This window comes from Cetorhinus maximus, chromosome 6, assembly GCF_964194155.1.
Source record: "Cetorhinus maximus chromosome 6, sCetMax3.hap1.1, whole genome shotgun sequence".
Taxonomy (NCBI): Eukaryota; Metazoa; Chordata; class Chondrichthyes; order Lamniformes; family Cetorhinidae; genus Cetorhinus; species Cetorhinus maximus.
Window position 1 is genome coordinate 8,946,688 of NC_135884.1, and position 21,239 is coordinate 8,967,926.

Below are 21,239 nucleotides of genomic sequence, written 5' to 3' on the forward strand. Positions count from 1 at the left end.
ACGTATACAATTCTGGGGATCACACTTTAGGAAGGATGACAAGGCCTCGAGGTTTACCAGGGTGATACCAGGGATGAGGGACTTCAGTTTTAAGAGATTGTAAATTGTTTTTTTAAGAGCAGAGAAGGTTATTCAAAGAAGTATTCAAAATTTTGGGATTTTGATGGAGCAAGAGGGAGGTACAGTTTTTTCTGGCAGGAGGCTCACCAACCAGAGGTCATAGATTTAAAATAATTGGCAAAGGAACGAGTGGAAATAGAGACAATTTTTTTTCAATGGAGGGTTGTTAAGATACACAATAAAAGTGTGGTGGATCAGATTTCATACTAACTTTTAAAAGACAACTGTGCATGTACTTAGAAGAGGACTAACTTGTTGGCTTATGGGGGAAAAAGCTGGGTGTGGAACTAAAATTGGAGAGCTCTTTCAAAGAGCCGACATAGGGACAGTGGGCCCAAATGCCCCCCTTCGATGCTGTAAAACCCTGACTCTAAAAACTGGTTGATTCTACGCCATTACCTCACAATGATTCTTGAGATTATTAGTTGACAATGCTTCTGAACACATGCCACTCAGACCCTGGTTCCCCACTGACAAGCCAACATTTAGAGTTGCCTTCAAAATAATCCGAGATGATCTCATGGGATGGATCGTTCTTCCTATTCCTTTGCTGGACAGAGCGAGTGTTTTAAAAGAAAGGACTTTCACAACTGCTTTTGAATACTCCCAGACCGGCTCAGTTACAACTTCTAAATCAGGTCGTTTGAACAAGTTTATATTGAATGGTAGGTAGCATCAGTGGAGAAAGAAGCAGAGTTAACATTTTAGGTTGATCAACTTTCAACAGAATGGTAGAAACTCCTGTTCTGATGACAGATCTTCGACCCTAAATGTTAACTCTGCTTCTCTCTCCACTGATGTTGCCTGACCTGCTGAGTATATCATACAAACATACAAAATAGGAGTAAAAGTAGGCCAATCAGCCCCTCGAGCCTGCTCCACCATTCAAAAAGATCATGGCTGATCTGTGTTTCAAATTCCACATTCCCATCTACCTCTGATAACCTTTAATCCCCATGCCTAACAAGAAGGTATCTATCCCTGCCTTACAAATATGCAATGACCTCATTTCCACCGCCTTTGGAAGCAGTGTTCTAAAGTTGCACAACCCTCAGAAAAAGTTTCTCCTCATCTCTGTCCTAAAAGCGCAACCCCTAATTTTAAAATAGTGCCCAAGTTCTAGGCTCATCTACAAGAGGAAACATCCCTTCCACATCCACCTTGTCAATACCATTCAGGATCTTATATATTTCAATCAAATCACCCCTCATTCTTCTAAACTCCAGTGAAAACAAGCCCAGTCTGTCTAACCTTCCCCCATATGACAACCTGCTCATTCCAGGTGTCAATCTAGTAAACCTCCTCTGAACCACCTCCAACACATTTACATCCTTCCTGAAACAAGCAGACCAAACCTGCACACAGTATTCGAGATGTGGTCTCACCAATGCCATGTATAACTGAAGCATTATATCCTTACTTAAGTTCAATTCCTCTTGTAATAAAGGATAGCATTCAATTAGCCTTCTTAATTACTTGCTGTACCTGCATGCTACCTTTTTGTGACTCATGCACTAGAACAGCTAGATCCCTCTGCACCTCAGAATTCTGCAGCTATTCTCCATTTAGTAATGCTCTGCTTTTTTATTCTTCCTGCCAAAGTGAACAGCTTCACATTTTCCTACAGTATAGTCCACCTGCCAGATTTTTGCCCACTCACTCAACATATCTATGTCCATCTGCAACCTCCTTATATCCTCTTCACAACATACTTTCTGACCTATCTTGTGCCTTCTGCAAATTTAGCTACTCCCTCAGTCCCCTCACCCAAATCATTGATATAAATAGTAAAAAGTTGAGGCCCCAGCAAAGACTCAACTTGTCACATCCTGCCAATCAGAAAGGCCCATTTATGCCTACTCTCTGTTTTCTGCCAGCCAGCCAATCTTCTATCCAGGCTAATATGTTACTCACTACGCCATGACTTTCATTTTCCTCAAGAACCCTTGATGTGGCACCTTATCAAATGCCTTCTAGAAAACCAAGTACAGCACGTCTATAGGCTCCCCTTATCCACAGCACATGTTACTCTTTCGAAGAACTCCAATAAATTGGTTAAACATGATTTCCCGTTTACAAAACCATACTGACTCTTCCCAATTACCTTGAGTTTAAATACCCAGCTATAATCTCCTTAGTCATCGATTCTAACACCTTCCCCACGACAGACATCAAATTAACTGGCCTATAGGTTCCTGTTTTCCGCCTCCCTCCCTTCTTGAATACAGGGGTTATATTTGCTACTTTTTAGTCTGATGGAACCTTTCCAGAATCTAGCGAATTTTGGAAAATTAACACCAACACATTGACTACCTCATTAGCCGCCTCTTTTAAGACCCAAGGATGAAGACCCAAAGACTTGTCAGCCCACAGCTCCATCAATTACTTAATATTGCTTCCCTAGTGATTGTGGGGGAGGCGATGGCATAGTGGTATTGCCGCTGGACTAGTAATCCAGAGACCCAGGATAATGCTTTAAGGACCCGGGTTCAAATCCCATCATGGTAGATGGTGTAGAGTTCAATAAAAATTTGGAATTAAAAGTCGAATAATGACCATGAAACCATTGCTGATTGTTATAAAAACCTATCTGGTTCACTAATGCCCTTTAGGGAAGGAAACAAGCCATGTGGTTGACTCTGAAATGGCCTAGGAAGCCACTCAGCAGTATCAAACTGTCACAAAAAAGGAATGCAACCGGAAGGACCACCTGGCATCGACCTAGGCACGGGAAACGACAACAGCAAACTCAGCCCTTCACCCTGACGGTCCCAAAATTGGGAGTGCTGTCTCACAGACTAGTCAAGTAACATAGTCATATCTTACTGATAATGTCCCAGACACCGCCATCACCACCATGGGTATGTCCTATCTGACCAACAGGACAGACCCGGCAGAGGTGGCGACACAATGGTACACAGTCGGGAGGGAGTTGTCCTGGGAGTCCTCAAGATCGACTCTGGACCCCATGATGTCTCATGGCATCAGGTCAAACATGGGAAGCTCCTGCTGATTACCACGTACCACCCTCCCTCAGCTGATGAATCAATGGTCCTCCATGCTGAACACCACTTGGAGGAAGCACTGAGGGCAGGAAGGGTGCAGAATGTACTCTGGGTGGGGGACTTCAACGTCCATCACCAAGATTGGTTCGGGTAGAACCATAGAACACTACAGCACAGAAAACAGGCCATTCGGCCCTTCTAGTCTGTGCCAAAATATTATTCCGCTAGTCCCATTGACCTGCACCTAGTCCATAACCCTCCAGACCTCTCCCATCCATGTATCTATCTAATTTATTCTTAAAACTTAAGAGTGAGCCCGCATTTACCACGTCAGATGGTAGCTCGTTCCACACTCTCACCACTCTCTGAGTGAAGAAGTTCCCCCTAATGTTCCACCACTACTGACCGAGCTGGCCAAGTCCTAAATGACATAGCTGCCAGGCTGGGTCTGCAGCATGTGGCGAGGGAACCAACAAGAGGGAAGAACATACTTGACCTTATCCTCACCAACCTGCCTGCCACATGTGCATCTGTCCATGATAGAATTGGTAGGATGACCACCGCCCACATTGATACCACCCTCCATCGTGTTGTGTGGCACTACCACCGTGCTAAATGGGATAGATTTCAAACAGATCTAGCAACTTAAGACTGGGCATCCATGAGGCAGTGTGGCAGAATTGTACTCAAACACAATCTGTAACGTCATGGCCCGGCATATCCCCCAATCTACCATTACTGATCAGCCAGGGGATCAATCCTGGTTCAATGAAGGATGCAGAAGGACATGCCAGGAACAGCGCCAGGCATACCAAAAAATGAGTAGTCAACCTGGTGAAGCTATAACACAGAACTACTCGCATGCCAAACAGCATAAGCAGCAAGTGATAGACAGGGCTAAGCGATCCCATAACTAACGGATCAGATCTAAGATCTGCAGTCCTGAAACATCCAGTCATAAATGGTGGTGGACAATCAAACAACTCACTGCAGGAGGCGGTTCCACAAATATCCCCATCCTCAATGATGGAGAAGCCCAGTACATCAGTGCAAAAGACAAAGCTGAAGCATTTGCAACAATCTTGAGCCAGAAGTGCCAACTCCATCTTGGCATCCTCCGGAGGTCCCCAGCATCACAGATGCCAGTCTTCAGCCAATTCAATTCGCTCCACGTGATATCAAGAAACAGCTGAAGGCGCTGGATACTGCAAAGGCTATGGGCCCTGACAATATTCCGGCAATAGCACAGCAGACTTGCTCCAGAACTTGACGCATCCCTAGCCAAGCTGTTCCAGTACAGCTACAACACTGGCATCTACCCAGCTATGTCCTGTATACAAAAAGCAGGACAAATCCAACCCAGCCAATTACCACCCCATCAGTCTACTCTCCACCATCAGTAAAGTAATGGAATAGGTCATCAACAGTGCCATCGAGCGGCACTTGCTTAGCAATAACCTGCTCACTAATGCCCAGTTTGGGTTCCATCAGAGTCACTCAGCTCCTGGCCTCATTACAGCCTTGGTTCAAACATGGACAAACCAGCTGAACTCCCGGGGTGAGGTGAGAGTGACTGCCCTTGACATCAAGGCAGCATCTGACCAAGTGTTGCATCAAGGAGCCCTAACAAAATTAAAATCAATGGGAATCAGGGGGAAAACTCACCACTGGCTGCAGTCATACCGAACACAAAGGAAGATGGTTGTTGGAGGTCAGTCAACTCAGCTCCAAGACATCACTGCAAGGGTTCCTCAGGGTAGTGTCCTCAGCCCAACCATTTTCAGCTACTTCATCAATGACCTCCCTTCCATCATAAGGTCAGAAGTGAGGATGTTTGCTGATGATTGCACAATGTTCAGCACCATTCGCGACTCATCAGATGCTGAAGCAGTCCATGGCCAAATGCAGCAAGACCTACGCAATATCCAGACATGAGCTGACAAGTAGCAAGTAACATTGGAGCCACACAAGGGTCAGGCAATGACCATCTCCAACAAAAGAGAGTCCAACCATCGCCCCTTGATGTTCAATGGCATTACCATTACTGAATCCTCCACTTATCAGCATCCTGGGGAATAACATTGACCAGAAACTGAACTGGACTCGCCATATAAAAATGGGCTACAAGAGCAGGTCAGAGGCTAGGAATCCTGTAACGAGTAACTCACTGACTCCCTAAAACCTGTCCACCATCTACAAGGCACAAGTCAGGAGTATGATGGGATACTCCCCACTTGCCTGGATGAGTGCAGCTCCATCAACACTCAAGAAGCTTGGCACCATCCAGGACAAAGCAGCCCGCTTGATTGGCACCCCTTACACAAACATTCACTCTCTCCACCTGTCACGAAACTACCTTATTTTTCTTAATATTATTGTGGGTGTATGTGTGGTTGTGTGTGTGGCTGATTTAATTGAATTAGAGTCAGACAGACTGCAAGGTTGAACTCATCAAACGAGTTAGTTGTAAAAAGGGTATTTGAAATGCTAATGAGTGAGCTAGGGTAAAAGTCTCAGCAGGTAGGGCGTGAATGAAATTTGCATTCTAAGATGAGTAGAGAGTTGTTGGATTTTCAAGGAAACATGATAAAGTTTTACAACTGACAGGATAAATAGGGCAAGGTTACTACATTTATTTTTTCCCAAAAAGAAAAGACCACAGTGACAACATAAAAGATTTTTATAGTATGAGGAAAGTAAATTCCAAAGGCACATGGAAACAATGGGATTTACAGATTAAAGAGGGAGAAATATATTTAAAGAAGGATGGAAGGTTTATCAGGACTGGTCATATAAGATCTAAAAATTACACCACGTGAAACAGAATTGGGGAAACTAGCCACTTTGCAGAAGTCTGCTGCTCCACTAACCAAAGTTGTGTTAAAAAAAGCCTTTAGAATTCCACTGTCGAGTGGGTGCTGTGGTAACCTTGCTGGATTGCCTCTCTTAATTTAAAATCTATTTTGGACTGTTGCCTTAAAGGGGGTGTGTAATTGGGAGCCATGTTAATTAGGAATTTTGGGATTTGTTATAATATTGAGTAACAGTGTAACTATAATCTTATGTATGTGTTTTAATTCTTTTCTTTTGCTAACAATTGTTTTAATTTAATTTTTAAAATCGCTAAAGATGTTACTAGACTCATTACTTCTGAATTCAATGCACAAACCTTATAATAAATACAAATTTCAAAACAGTTGCAGTAGTGTGACCTTGTGGATTTGGTCAGCCTGGAAAATGCTACCTGCCGTATCATACCACCACCACTGATGCACAGGTGCACTGCAGGAGCTTACTAAGCCTCCTCAGGCAGGACCTTCCAAACCCACAACCGCTACCATCTAGAAAGACAAGGGCAGCAGACACATAGGAACACCACCACCTGGAGTTCCCCTCCAAGCCACTTACCATCCTGATTTGGAAATATATTGCTGTTCCTTCACTGTCGCTGGGTCAAAATCTTGGAACTCCTTCCCTAACAGCATTGTGGGTGTACCTACAACACATGGACCACCACCTTCTTAAGGACAATTCAGGATGGGCAATAAATGATGGCCTAGTCAGCGAATGAACACTTCCATTCAGTTCACAAGCGTGACCCCAAGCTTTCAGCTGTCTGTCATTTAACTCTACCCTACACCAAACTCTAGGTTCTCAGTTTTCTATACTGTCCCAGTGAAGGTCAATGTAAGCTCAGACGACCAGCACCTTATCTTTCGATTAGGCACTTTACAGCCTTCCAGACTCAACACTGAACGCAATAATTTCAGATCATAATCTCTGCCTCCAGTTTCTGGTGTTTTTTGGATGGTAGCTTAGGTGATGATTTTGCTTTGCCCATTTAAACCTCCTCTAGACACAATGCTTTGCTTCTTTACTCGTCCCATTGCCATGATCTTTTGCTTTGCATCATGATCTCATTTCTCATTTATTCTCTTCTCCCTTGGTGTTCTTTCTTCCCCACCCATTTCCCTGTCTTGCTTAAAAACGGTTACATCCCTAAGTGGTCCCCAGTTGTGACAAAGGCTCATCAACCTGAAACGTCAACTGTTTCTCTCTCCACTGATTCTGCCGGGCCTGCTGAGTACTCGCAGCATTTTCTGTTTTTATCTTATGGATGATGTGAAGAGCTCCAAATAGAATATGGCACTTACTCCACTTCTGAAACTTGCAATTATCGAGTGGTAATGGGGGCAGATACGCAAGTAGATTGAAGGTGTAATTGGGCTTGTAATTCAACTGATCACAATATGTCTGCTTGCCACCCCAACCAAGGTGCTAGTTGACATGTTGACAGAGTAAGTTTTTGGAATTCAGTTTATATGGAGCTGATTAACAATGGCAAGCAGCAATGCCCATTAGAACCACATGGACCAGCAAAAGGTGCTTTGGAGAGAATTAGGTATTCTTTGACAGCTGCCATAAGAATTTCAGGATGTATTGTCCCCTTTCTCATAATAAATACAAACAAGAACCGAACTGAAACAGATGATCTTCCTTTCAGTGAAATGGTTAATGGTACAAGGTGCATTGCAGTCAAAATTCAGGTGGGGTGGTAGTATATTGGTATATTTTCTCATAGATATGACATCTAGATTTTTTTTAAAAACTTGTGACCATCATACGGAAAGGTAATAAATACATGAATAAAATTCACTACCTTAGACTGAAAAGTTAAATTACGTTGCAACATTGCAGGCTGATTATAGATCAAAACCAAAATGAAAATCGGAAAGGCACGAGTTTAAATGATTGATCTCTATCTCAGAGGTTATAAGACCTTGCTAAATATTGCCAGTATTTATTGTTCTTATTTCATATTTCTATTTTTTAAAATTTTGAGCCCAAAGGTTTCAGATATAAACACCCTTCTATCCGGAAAGAACACTTTGCTCAGATTGCAATGTTCAGGTACATAATGTGAATTCAATGATATTCATTATTGGTCTCCTTTACAGTGGATTAATCGTACACAAATTCCATTTTATATTCAGATATTTTTGACAGCAGTCGCTTCATTCCACAATTCACCCCTCCCTTTCCTTCCTGTAATAGTGCCTTTCACATAATGAAAGGTGCTTTAAGTATAAGTGGTTTTAGAATGCCCAAGCTGCCAGCACTGTTATGCAGTAAACTGGAGACACAGTCTGTACGTTTCTGAATTTTTAAGTGAGCAAATATGGGTAAAACAGGATTCAAAATCCCATAGACATCTAAGGTTATCTGACCAAACTTATGTTGAACAAGTCTGAACTTTAACCTGATACTGAGATTTTTTATTTTTCTGCATTGGTGCTGGCTGAACTGCCATTCAAGTCAATAGTGTTTCCCTACAAAAGACACCTTTGCCAGTCCTTATAAGTTTGAAATGAGACTGTAAACAACCCTTCAAATTTAAGCTTAGCTAACAATAACTCCAACACTTCAGTGCTGATCTGGCCCCCTCTGCCAATTTTTGTGACCAACTCTATGGTAGAAAATCAATTTCACAAGAACAAGTCAGAATCTTTCATAGAAATGAGAGGAGTGCAGCTGCACAATCATTGCAGGAAGGCTAACCTGCAGAACAGCTAATTGGCATTGGCTCACCAGTGTTTCCATTAATCAATTAAATTCCCCATCCCTTTATCCCAAAAGCAACAACAAATATTTAGATTAAAACAACAGGTGGGAGCTAACTGGAAACATTAATCTATAATGCCCAATTTATATTCAATCAATGCCTTAATAAGCAAACACATACAGAACACAAAAAGACTCGGGTGACAATTTTACAATACATATGAAATATTTAGCACCGAACAGAAGTAAAGCAGAAAGTGCTAAAGTAAAATTAAAGCCCTGCTGGATATTTCCCTCCCATAAATCAAAATTTTTTATTTAAAACTTCTTATACTAGAGGGATTTTTGGCTTTCAAAGTTATTAAATGATTCGTTCAGAAATCTCAGAGGTCAATAGCTCAATTTCTGTAATAAAACCTATATAGTAATTGTCAAAAGTATATGAACATAATTGTGCATTAAATAATAGTTTCAGGATTGTTATAGTGCTGTGTCTGCTCGACTCCCCTCCAGCAATAAAATCAAACCATGCTTAGAGAATGGCCTGACTAGAGTTGTTAATTAAAAATCTGCATTCTATTGTTCTGGATCATTAAAATTACATGTTGACAGTTTTGGTCAATTCTGGAATTTGAACCTGTCAAAACTTTGAACATGAAGAATCTCATCTTAATCACAACAATGATGTATCAGTCTCCTAAGCTAGAGTGTGTTTTTAAAGCAGAAATCCTCTACAGTTTCTACTGCAGCAAATCAAGGTTACATGCAAAGGCACAAGATGCTGCAAATATTTCCTAATTGTTAAACAAAACTGATTCTTGCTTCATTTTTTTTATTGGAAGTGCTTTAGCAAGTTTGCTCTTCTTTAACACTTCTTCAGCTACATAATCTGCAGCCTACAGACAAGTGGACCTGAATATTTCCTACACCCAGACCAGCCCAGTAGCCAGGCAGGGGGGTGGGCACCAGGGACTGCCCAAGCTTGATTTTGCCCTTGAGCCACAGCGAAGATTAGGAACTGAGTGGAAAAAAGTTGTAATATTAATAAATGTAAAAGTTCTTGCAGTTTACAGACTCCATATTTACTACTAAGGCATCACAACTGAAGATCTTACCCTTGGTTCTGTATCCTCCTCATCATCCTCATCTGGGTTGAAAGCTTCTGCACAAACTGTTAGGGAATGAAAAACAAAATAGGAATCAACAAAAACATAGCTTTCAAGCACACATTCTAAATGTAGTAGTCCCACAGTTAAAACTCAAATAGAGGCAAAATTAGTGCAATGGAATAAAGTCTAAAATATAAGCAAAGCCGCTTCAGTTAATATTAACAGGACTTCAATGATGAGATTTATTTCCCTTTGTTCAACTGCTCTCGTCCAACTGCTTCCTCCATTTTTACAACAATGGGACTTATTATTTAAAACCACTATTGACTGCTCTGGCAATAAAAAAAACATTTGAGATGGAAAAGGTCTTTGAAAGGTTAATTTTAAGTTTTGCATGGAGGTAATAGCAGAAAGGCAAAAATGCCCCACAAATACTACTTCTAATATCAACGGTTCAATATTTTGGGAGTGACTTAACTAACAATGTCACTTATCCATTCAACTTCATAGATTGGAGGTTCAAACTAAAACCCAGGCTGGTGGGATAGCAGATTTCTTTCCACAATGAAATGAGTTTGCAGAGACTCTGTCCAGTTTCCAGTGGACTTGAATCCAAAAACTCTTTGGCCTGAATTGTACCATTGTCAGACACTCGCAATCGGTGGGCCAGGGAGTGGTTGGGAAACGGACCTCTGACCGCAAGTTCACGCTGGCTGGCCAATTAATGGTCAGCCAGCGTGAAACACGCGCTGAAAAGCTCAGCGCTGCTGGGGTGGGGGCAGGAAATGATGCTTCCGAGGGCCTGGAGGAGCACTGCGAGAAAGCTCCCTGAAGGCAGACAACTGCCTCAGTGAGCTACAGATCTAAAAATCTTAAAATAAAACTTTAAAAATCAGGAAAAAAAAATGTCCATGCATCACAATCAGGCACCTGAAAATATACCTGATAAAAGTGCTGGACACAGATTTGTATTTTCTTTATATTTCATAATGGAAATCTTATCCCATCCTTGGATGAGGTTTGATGAAAAATATAATGGCCGCATGGCCAATTCGCCCCTCCACCAACCGTAATGTTGGATGGGCCGCAAAAAATCGGAGTCAACTGCACCGTTAATGGGCTTAATTGCAGTCTTAATTGTCGGCGGGCGCGCTTCCAACTTTAATGCACGCCAAATGAAATATCCTGCAAGTGCACGATGACGTCAGGACGCTCACCCGACGTCTTCTCGCACGATGTTGCGCCCGTCCGCAGGATGTAAAATTCAGCCCTTTGTTCCAACTAGATTTGTGCTGAAATTGGGTAGTTTTGCTTAGTCGCAAAGGGTGGATTGGTGCAGGAAACTCTTTCGAGTTATCAACAGTCACAGATTGCAACTCTTTCGAGTACAATCACAGTTCTTGGTTTCCGGGAGTGAGACATGAACCCACAACCCTCTGATTCAAAGGCGAGGGTGCTATGAACTGAGCCACAGCTGACACCTCGGATTGGTGCAGGAAACTGAACTGTGGGCGGACAAGTGTAAAATGGGTAAGGGGATAATTAAGATGTTCCATTCCCAAGAAGAATTAAATTATCCAATTTACTTATAGTACATGTGTTATCACTAACAGTAGAGCTTATTGCTCTCTAATCCACAATGGAATGGCTACCTGTCCATGGCAAGTGGAACATATCTTAATTCACAGGTCACTAGCTCACTACTGCTAGACTAGATTTCAGCTTTCCCATTCTCCAAAATAAAAATCAGTCTTGGTGTTTAATGAACATTTTCCATTACCTACTTTGAAGTGCCATTTTTAAAAAATGTTATTCCTTATTCCATTATTTGGAGGATGCTAACAATGGCCTCCTCCTAAGTGACTAATTTTTTTCTATGCTTGTAATGCCTTAATCTGAACTATAACCTAATTTTTCTGGCAGCAGAGACTCCTGTGACACTATAACACAGAAAATATAAATCCGAGCTTGTGGCAGAGATTACGTATATGTGAGAGAGAAACAGAGATCACTCAAACACATAATTGAAAGTGAGCATACAGGTGACAGAAAATCAAGACTAAGAGTGAGCTCCTGTTTGCAACCACTTGTGACATTAGGCACCAAAGTACTGGGTGAAAGTGTGTAAGCTGTTACAATCAATTGCTTTGCAAATAACAGAAAAACGTTTTATGCTAAGTTTATAGCCACAACATATGTAGGATAACTTTTATTCTTCACGACTAGTTATTGTCGAGGTAGGGAATAGATTCTATTGTTCTATTGATTTCTGCCTTGTGATGGGTTTAATTTTGATTTTGCTCCCACAGACAATGGTTTTTCTGAGTTTTCCTACTTCTTTTGAGGTAAATGTTAAAATGTAATGCGGAAAATATGCAACGTACTTAAGGCTCTCAAAATGCAGTCAGTAGAGATTTTTCAGCAGGTGTGAAATAATGTGAAAGCACTTACTGAGCAGAGCCAACCTTATGGATGGGTGACTGGAGGTGGGCTTAGTGAAAGCTGGGAAAAAGGAGCTGAGGGCAGCTGCCATGTGCACAGCAGAGAGCAAGTTGGTTTTCTCACTGTTGAGGGCAGCACTCACGGAAGAATGGTGAGTAAGAAGATTGCTACATCTATGTAATCTGTAAGTAAATATCTCTAAGCAAAAATCTGCTTTCTTGAAAGCATTATTAAAATACTCTCTATATATACATTTTCATATATGAGTATCATATAGTATTACAATTTGGATGGGAGATGGGGGTGGGAGGTGGAAGGGCCATGATTACTAATCCTTTTGAAAAGGGATCCTCCAAGCAAAAAGTTTGCGATCCACTGTGCTGCATAAATACGAGGGAGAAATGAGTAATATGTTGGGCTGATCAGGTTAGATGTAGGAGGTGGTTCATATGGCATAAACACCAACATTTAACATTTAGGTCAGATGGCCCAATTCTGTGGTGCACATTCTACATAAAAATACAGCAATTCCTTTAAATGAAAGAAACAGAGGGTGCCAGATAAAAACTATCATAACCTGAGATATGCAAAACTCAAAGGTTTGGTAATATGCAAAACTCAAAGGTTTGGTAATAAAAATTGACAGGTGTCATCTACTAAGCGATTTATCCCATGCAAAACAAGATACAGTGGGTCGATCATAAACTATCCTTATAATGAAACAAAGCAAGCAAGTAGTTTTGAAAGAAAGTTACAACCTCGCAGGGACATCAGCTGGTTCAAAATCAAATTTAAAACCTAAACAGCACTTGTAAAATTAACAAATGCCTTAATCTTAAGTATTTTTCTTGAACTTGAAACTTTGTATAGTGATCAGCATTGACTTTCTGTCAACAAGTAGTAAGTCAACACAGCTGTTATATATGGAATTAAATACAATGTCATATCATAGCAATGAACATATTTGATTAGGCAATATCAGCACTGATTTTCACAGGCAAGTTACAAACTATTGGTCAAGCTGGTCACCTGAGAAGCCAAGTCATCAACTACAAGTTTTACAGGTTGCTCCACCATATCTGGCCTGCCAGCTGTAACTTGATGAGGGTAATTATGGTTAAGTCGAGAGTGTCAGGGAAGCAAGATTTTCTTAGCAAATGGCAAGTGCCGTTTCATCCATGAGAATCTTATAAATTGCTATGGATATCAGAAAACTAAAAGCAGAGGAGTCTCTTGTTGCAGAAAATCAAGTTACCTAAAGGCACAGCCCTAGCTGATTCAACTTCGCTCCAGAACCTAAGCAAGTATTTGTTTTCAAAGGTTGCTATGGCTGCTGTTGGGTAACGCCACTTTTCAATAATGATGACTGGGAGAAATAACTTTAAATTATACAGGGTCTTTCATGGTCTCAGGACGTTCCAACCACTTTACAGTAAATTAAACATTGAAGTGTAGTCAGTGTTGCAATGTATCTTATGAATAAAATAATAAATGGGGAATCCATTTCTTCAATCAAATGCATCTCTTATATTCTAGAAACATTTCTCTCCCCCCAATTGTCGTCTTAGTTCCTTATGGCATGAACACCTCCCACATACTTGATTTTCACAAGAACTTTGAAGATTTCATATATAGGGAGGAGAAATTAATTACACATGTTGGAACATATAGACTCTTCTCACGGATTGATTCACTACACCCACCAAGAGTCACTAGGTACTACTAGGAGTCACAAGAGCAAAGAACGTGGCCAACACCTACCAGTGATGAAATCTGGATCTTTCTTGGTCTGCTTGTGTTTATCATGGACTGCTGAGCCAATGGCCCATTAACAAACCCTCAAATAGCTTGCTTATTAACAACAGCCCCACAAAATTATTTATGGGCTCTCTATGCCTTGATTTTCCAATCAGCTGCAGTTTGAATGACATCCCCTCATCAAAATTTTTACAGCACAGGAGGCCATTTGGTCCATCGTGTCTTCACCAGCTCTGAATGAGCACCTTACCTAGTACCATTCCCCCGCCTCCTCCCTGTAACCCTGCAAATTCTTGCTTTTCAGATAACAGTCCAGTACCCTTTTGAGTGCTTCAATTGAATCTGCCTCTACCACACTCTCAGACAGTGCATTCCAATCCCTGACCATGCACTGCGTAAAAGTTTCCCTTCACATCACTTTTGCTTCTTTTACTAATTACTTTAACTGTGTGCCCTCCCATCTCAATCCTTTCACGAGTTAGACAGAGTCTCCCTATCTACTCTGTCAAGAATCCTCATGATTTTGAATACCTCTATCAAATTTCCTCTTAACTTTCCTCTTCGCCAAGGAGAAACAGTCCCAACTTCTCCAATCTATCTACATAACGCAAGTTCCTCATCCCTGGAATGATTCTTGCAATTTTTTTCTGCACCCTCTCAAATGCCTTCACATCCTTCCAAAAGTGCAGCGCCCAAAACTGGACATAATGCTACAGCTGAGGCCAAACTAGTGACTTATACAGATTCAACATAACTTCCTTGCTCTCGTACTCTATGCCCCTATCAATAAAGCCCAGGATACTGTATGCTTTATTAACTGCTCTCGCAATCTGTCCACATACACACACCCAGGTCTCTTTGCTCCTCCACCCCCTTTCGAATTGTATCCTTTATTTAATATTTTCTCTCCATGTTCTTCCCACCAAAATGAATCACCACATTGAACTTCATCTGCCAACTGTCCGCCCATTCCACCATGTTCTTTTAAAGCTCTACACTATCCTTCACACAGTTTACAATGCTTCCAAGTTTTGTATCATCCACAAACTTGGAAACTGTGCACTGTACACCAAGGTCTAGGTCATTAATTATAGATCATGAAAAGTAAGGGTCCCAACACTGACACCTGGGGATCTCCACTATAAACCTTCCTCCAGAATGAAAAACATCCATTAACCACTACTCTGTTTCCTGTCACTCAGCCAATTCCATCTCCATGTTGCCACTGTCCCTTTTATTTCATGAACTTTGCTCACAAGTCTGATGTGTAGCAGTATATCAAATGACTTTACGAAGTCCACATCAATAGCACTGCCCTCATCAACCCTCTGTTACCTCTTCAAAAAATTCCAGCAAGTTAGTTAAACACAATTTGTCCTGAACAAATCCGTCATAAGCAAGTTTTTTCTTCATGGATTGTGGTGGCGTATAAAAAGCAATGGCCCTCACAAGCAGCCTTTCTCTCCTTCTAACGCTCAAAGCACAATACAAGTGCAAGCCTGCCGACAATAGCACAACAACACATAGAAAATATTCAGAGTCATTACAGAAAGGCGGCTAGATAGTTTTTCCCAAATAAAATTGAATAGGGAACAGAAATCTGAAATATTTTCCATGTTAAATTATCATGGTAATATTATGGGTTAGCAAGGAATGAGAAAAATAACTAATGGATTTTCAATTCAATTTCAGATGTCTGCACATTTCTTTGTTAAAATCTTTGCTAAAATTTCTTTGATAACACTCACCATACTAGTACACTCTATTACTAATAATCATTCAATGTTACCTTCATTGGGGGGTCATTTCCCAAACTGTTACTTTGTTTTGAAAAAAAACTATTTTACAAAGTCAACTTTATTAAATTGAACACTGGATTTTTAAGGCAGTTTCTAAATATTTGTGTAAGGAACACATTTGAAACTTGGCAAATGCTGACTCCTGTAATTTTAAGAGCTTTTTTTAGTTACCTTGTATGGTGTTTAAAACTAAAAAACGGTGCTGGTGAATATAACATTGCACAACTGTATAAAAAATGGGGCATGCCCCAAAGCATTCTCCACAATTAAGTTGATCTGGTAAGGAGAGTTAAAGCTTCTCAATCTTGTCCATTTTGGTGTACTAGTTAATAAATCTAATGGTTCACTGGAAGAAAACTTTAAGAAACTGCAATAGGATATTTAACCCAACAGGCCAGTATCTTTGTGACTCAGAATTTTACAGCACTACATTGTGCTTGTGGCAGCTCTCTGAAAGAGAGCTATCCACTTAGCCTCATTCCCCTTTCGTTTCTCCACTCTCCTGTAATATTTTACTCAAACATTTATCCAGTTACATTTTAAAATGGAATGGGTAACAAATGCTGGCCTAGCCAGCGACACCCATATCCTGTGAAAGAATAAAAAAATCCATAATAGATTCTGTTTCTACTGCTGTTTATAGTAGAGCATTTCCATGTCCGAACCACCTAAAAATAACAATCCCAGCAAGACCGGGTCCGCAAAGATGCAAGGCCACCTTACTAGCTATTTGGGGAATTGGCAAAATTACTAAAATATTTTTGAGCACCTCAAGATTGTTTCTATACTAAAGTACTATGTTGTTTTTGCCATTTAAGGCAACTGTTCAGCAAATACTAAACCATTGTAAAGGAAAAACATTAGTCCAGATTTTACAGTCAATGCTGAAGAAATGCCATTTACTGTTCACTTCAAATAAAACTGTCCACAAACCGTAGAATCACTGACAGCAACTTCTGAATTGCCAAGTTATTCTGTACATGTGTAGATCTCTGTGATGCTGATTTTCCTTTTTCCAACAAGTTTAAAAACTGGTACCAAATCAAGGGATCTCCAGGCGTGCAGCAGCAGGGATGCCAGCAAGCAGGGTAAACAGCCAATCACAATGAAGAATTCTCAAAGATAGCAAACAAGGAAGTGAAAAAACACTGAATCCTTTTATTTTTGCTTTAAAATTTCAGAATGTGAAATGAATGGTTTATTATTAGAGTAGGATAGAAACCAAAATAAAGGTAAACAAACTTTTAAAAATATGCTTTTCCATCATTATGGAGAGATTCAATATTTCAAGTAAAATTAGCTTTCCAGAGCCCAGTGAGGGTATTTAGCAGTAAATATTAATTACACTTTTAAAAACTCAGTTACATATCATTTAATAAGGATTTTTGTGGTAAGACTAACAGCTAAGAGTGGGAGCTCTCATCAATTTATTGATTCGAGACCTCAAGAGTGCACCCTCTGAAGAAGCATTCAATCATTGACAGCAATTTCTGAATTGCCGTGTTATTCTGTGCATATGTGGACTCGCGAAGTTCAGTGGAGTTATGACAGTGAGTTCTAACACTTGCTGTCATTACCATCACAAAATCCAGGCCAATGTTGTTGCAAACATAGGAAGATACATACTCAGTAGACAACTTATTCAATACTTCAATGTTGTTCAGTTCAGTCCCCAAGAACGGATTAAATTGTTCAGTCTGAGAAAGAGTTAAAAATCCTTCTCACGTAACTAGTTTTACTTGTAAATCTTTGTTAAATAACTTGCGTCACAATCAGCGGTACCTGGAGGATGGTTTTACCTAACTGTTTAACAATCTTCATAAATGGACCTTAACCTCGATAATCTCAAAAATGCAAATGTTTGGACAACCTGTTCTTGGTTACCTAACCCCCAATGATCCATTTTGCTGCAATCATTTTCATAGATTAAATGTCTTCTCACAGAATGACAACACTGTACAGACTGGCAGAATCTAATTTGAATATAGCCAAGGTTCTTTAACAGGCTAAAACACAAGTATTTTAAAATGAAACGAAGAAATAAAGTGTAAATGAATGTAAATATTACTGATAAAATACAGCAGATATGTAAATTAGTAAAATCCATAATTAATCACAAAAACAAAACCCTGGAAATATTCAGCAAGTGAGGCAGCATCAGTGGAGATATTTCGGATCTGTGAACCAATGAAAGGTCACAGGCCTGAAACAATGGGCAGAATGTTATGGGTCCCTGCCAGCAGGTTTGGAGATGGGGAGATTCCCCATGTGGCCTGCCCACCTGCAAACCAACCTGTCTACCACCTGCCTACCTACCCAGCTGTCTGCATTTTACAAGGAGCGCGAGAGGCCTAGGGTAACCTGCCTTCCCTCACCCCACTGAGGCCTTTAAATGGTCACTTAAGGGCCAAATTGAGTCGGGTAGCAGATCAGGGACAGGGATGGGGAATGCCGAGCAGATAAGCCTGCTTGGTCTTGGGCGGAAGGGGTGTGGCGAGGCAATAGCTCCATCGCAGCCCCCATCCCAGATTGCAACCCCGCCCCCCTGCAAATTCTCCTGGCCTGCTTGGCCTTACCACCAGGACTCCCACTCCTCACCTCCAGAGCATTAAACGGTTGCAGGGCAGCACTGATCAGCAGGGATGCATTTTCCATCGACTTTTTCAGTGAGGGAGGGGGAAACCCTGCCATCTGAAAAATTCTACCCATTAACTCTGTTTTTCTCTCCACAGATACTGTCTGGTCTGCTGAGTATTTCCAATATTTTCTGTCCATAATTAGTTGCACACTGTAATTCTGTTGCGATGTACATAATGCAAGGGTCCTGTTTTGGTACTCTCCATATAATTAAATTCGACAGTCAGGGAAAATTTAACAAGTCCTGTTTTTAATCGGTTTGATTTTATTGAAATGGTATGATTAATAATCATTTAAGATGACCATTTATAATATAAGAACATCATTCAACAATTCATGTAATATATTTACAAGTTTCAATCCCAATTTACACCCACACAGCAGTAAATCACATTTTTCGCTCTACAGTTCCAACTGAACTCAGAATCAAAGAATTTACATAACATTATGAGACAAATACCCAATTCTAATCGTACTACATCTAAGAAAACAGAATGACTCCATCTTTTACATCAAATATACTTGGCTATCAAATAAACAGTACTGTCTACTTTTTCAAAATGAGCAATAAAGATTTTGTGATAGTTGGGCACAGGTTTGTTTTTCATTCTGCAAACCTACTTTAATGTAAAACACTCCTGTTACTTTGCTTGTTAATTCCAAATGGTTGTTAAAAAGTAATGAAATGTTCACAAAGGTTCCAGGTTTTATCGACAGTTCCTTATAAAATACAGATTTTTAAAAAACCTCTATGAACACATTCAGTGGAACTTTGTATTTTTATGTTCAGCTTCAACTCACCTAATAAAGGCAAGGAGCACTCATAATGTCCCACCGCAGCCAAGAGTTCAGTGCAGAAACACATTTTTATTTGCAGTTTAGTTCATTATCCTGTCAATAGCAAGCCTTGGCCATTCGCCCAGGAGAGTATGACGTCAAACTACTAAGTGGTTTTTAGCAAATTCTAAAAGACTATATTTAAAACATGCTCATTGATTTTCATTCCCATCTACCTAGATTAATTGGCACATATTAGAACACTACTTAAAACAAACCTGGACCACAAAGGTCAAAGGCAATGATGTTTTCACTCTTCAATTCTTATGATTACGAAGAAAAAGAAGCCAAGCGATTTGGACAGGCATTCGGGATGTATTGATTCCCAAAAGGATGCTAAATAATTGATTATAAGTCAGTTTTATGGTCTCTTTGATTATCAGGTTACAAACAGGGTCGAAGAGGTGTTCTGTACCTCATCAAACAAGATATTCATTTCACACTTGGGAAGATCAACGCCAATGCCCAAGATGGTCTGGGAGCAATTAACTTGGATACATCAAACATCAGGGGATAAGGCCAGCAATGTCAAAACCCTTTTCCCCTAACCTTTCTTTATACTAAGTCACATGCCAACCACAAAACCCAGTTCAGCACAGATTGCTGTCATGATTCAACATGATCTACTTGTTTCTCTTCGCTGCAGTATTTTTCTCTCAATTTCCATTGCATAATTGGTTTGAGTTGAGCCTTGTTAGTTGCTATGGAGATGACAAAATTACTCCAAATTATTAAAAAAGCAGCTACTGACTTAACACTGTACCTGCATTGTGCATTTATAACAATCAATAAAACCTAGAATACTTGAGGAAACAAGGCAAAATAACAGATAATATTTTTGTTTTGTTTTTAAGATTAATTAAAAGGATTGAAATTGTAATCTGGAATGGCACACATTTTGCATGTTAAGCAAATATAGTGATGGACCTTCAAAACAATACTTTAAAGGGGGCCTGCCTTCCCTCCAAATCAATTAAAAACATTATAATAAATCCTGCCAATGCTACTTTTCTTAATGAAACACAAAGGTGCACTGATATGGCACCTTTCACAGCTTCAGGACAGCCCAAAACACTTTACAGCCAAAGATGCATTTTTGAAGTGAAGTCAGTGCTGTAATGTAGGAAACACAGCAGCCCATTTGTCTCCCGCAAGTTCCTTTAAACAGTATAATAATGATGTTAGCCACAATCTGTATTAGTGATGTTGTTGGATGGATAAATATTGAATATTGCTGGAAAGAGAGAGACATATTGCCAAAGCTTTCGTCTTGCACTTGTCAGGGCAAATGTGAAAGTGCCAAATTTCAAACAATCACAATTTACACTACAGGAGAAAGGGTACTGATTGGTTTGCAAGTCAACTTTGATTGACCAAGGCCTTCCCCATGCAACAGGGAACTATAGGCTCCCCCAAGTTCCTGCACAATTCAAAGAAGGTGCAAAGCTTGAACATATCCTTTTGTTTGTAGAGAAAAGGGTCCCTGTGATTGAATGTATGTTGCTTCTAGCAAGCGTAAATGAGCCACGTTCTGAGCTCAATCGATTCTCTTAAATTGGTTTTAGTGTAGCCATTCGTGCACTCAGGATTATTCAGCAAATATTGACCAGGACACTGGGGATAACTCTGCTTGCTCGTCTTCAAAATACTGTCATGGGGTCTTTTACATCCACCTTGGAAAGGATACGGATCTCAGTTTAACATCTGACCCAAAAGACAGCACCTCTGACAGTGCAGCCTCTGCCATATTAGCCTAGGTTTTTCTGCCCAAGTCTCTGGAATGGAGCTCAAACGCACAACCTTTTACACAAAGGTACGAGAGTGTTACTCGCTAAGCCATGGTTGGCACCTTCATCCAAGTCATGAAGCAACAAAAGTAAAAGTGAGGCTACTATTTCTTGCTGTTGGACCAAAGCCAGTGTGGGAAACATGTCAGGCTGCCTACAAACTCTCAGCTGAAGTTATCTTTA

The 21,239-nt window shown here is 40.4% G+C and overlaps 1 protein-coding gene across 1 annotated transcript in view; it reads right to left on the reverse strand.

Annotated features, from left to right (window-relative positions):
* Nucleotides 1–21,239, reverse strand: part of prkar2aa (protein kinase, cAMP-dependent, regulatory, type II, alpha A) — a 270,284-nt gene that overhangs the window by 120,308 nt on the left and 128,737 nt on the right. Inside the window, exon 3 of the mRNA XM_078543146.1 lies at nucleotides 9,803–9,858. Coding sequence (XP_078399272.1) covers nucleotides 9,803–9,858 — 56 coding nt within the window. The remainder of the gene's footprint in view (nucleotides 1–9,802; nucleotides 9,859–21,239) is intronic.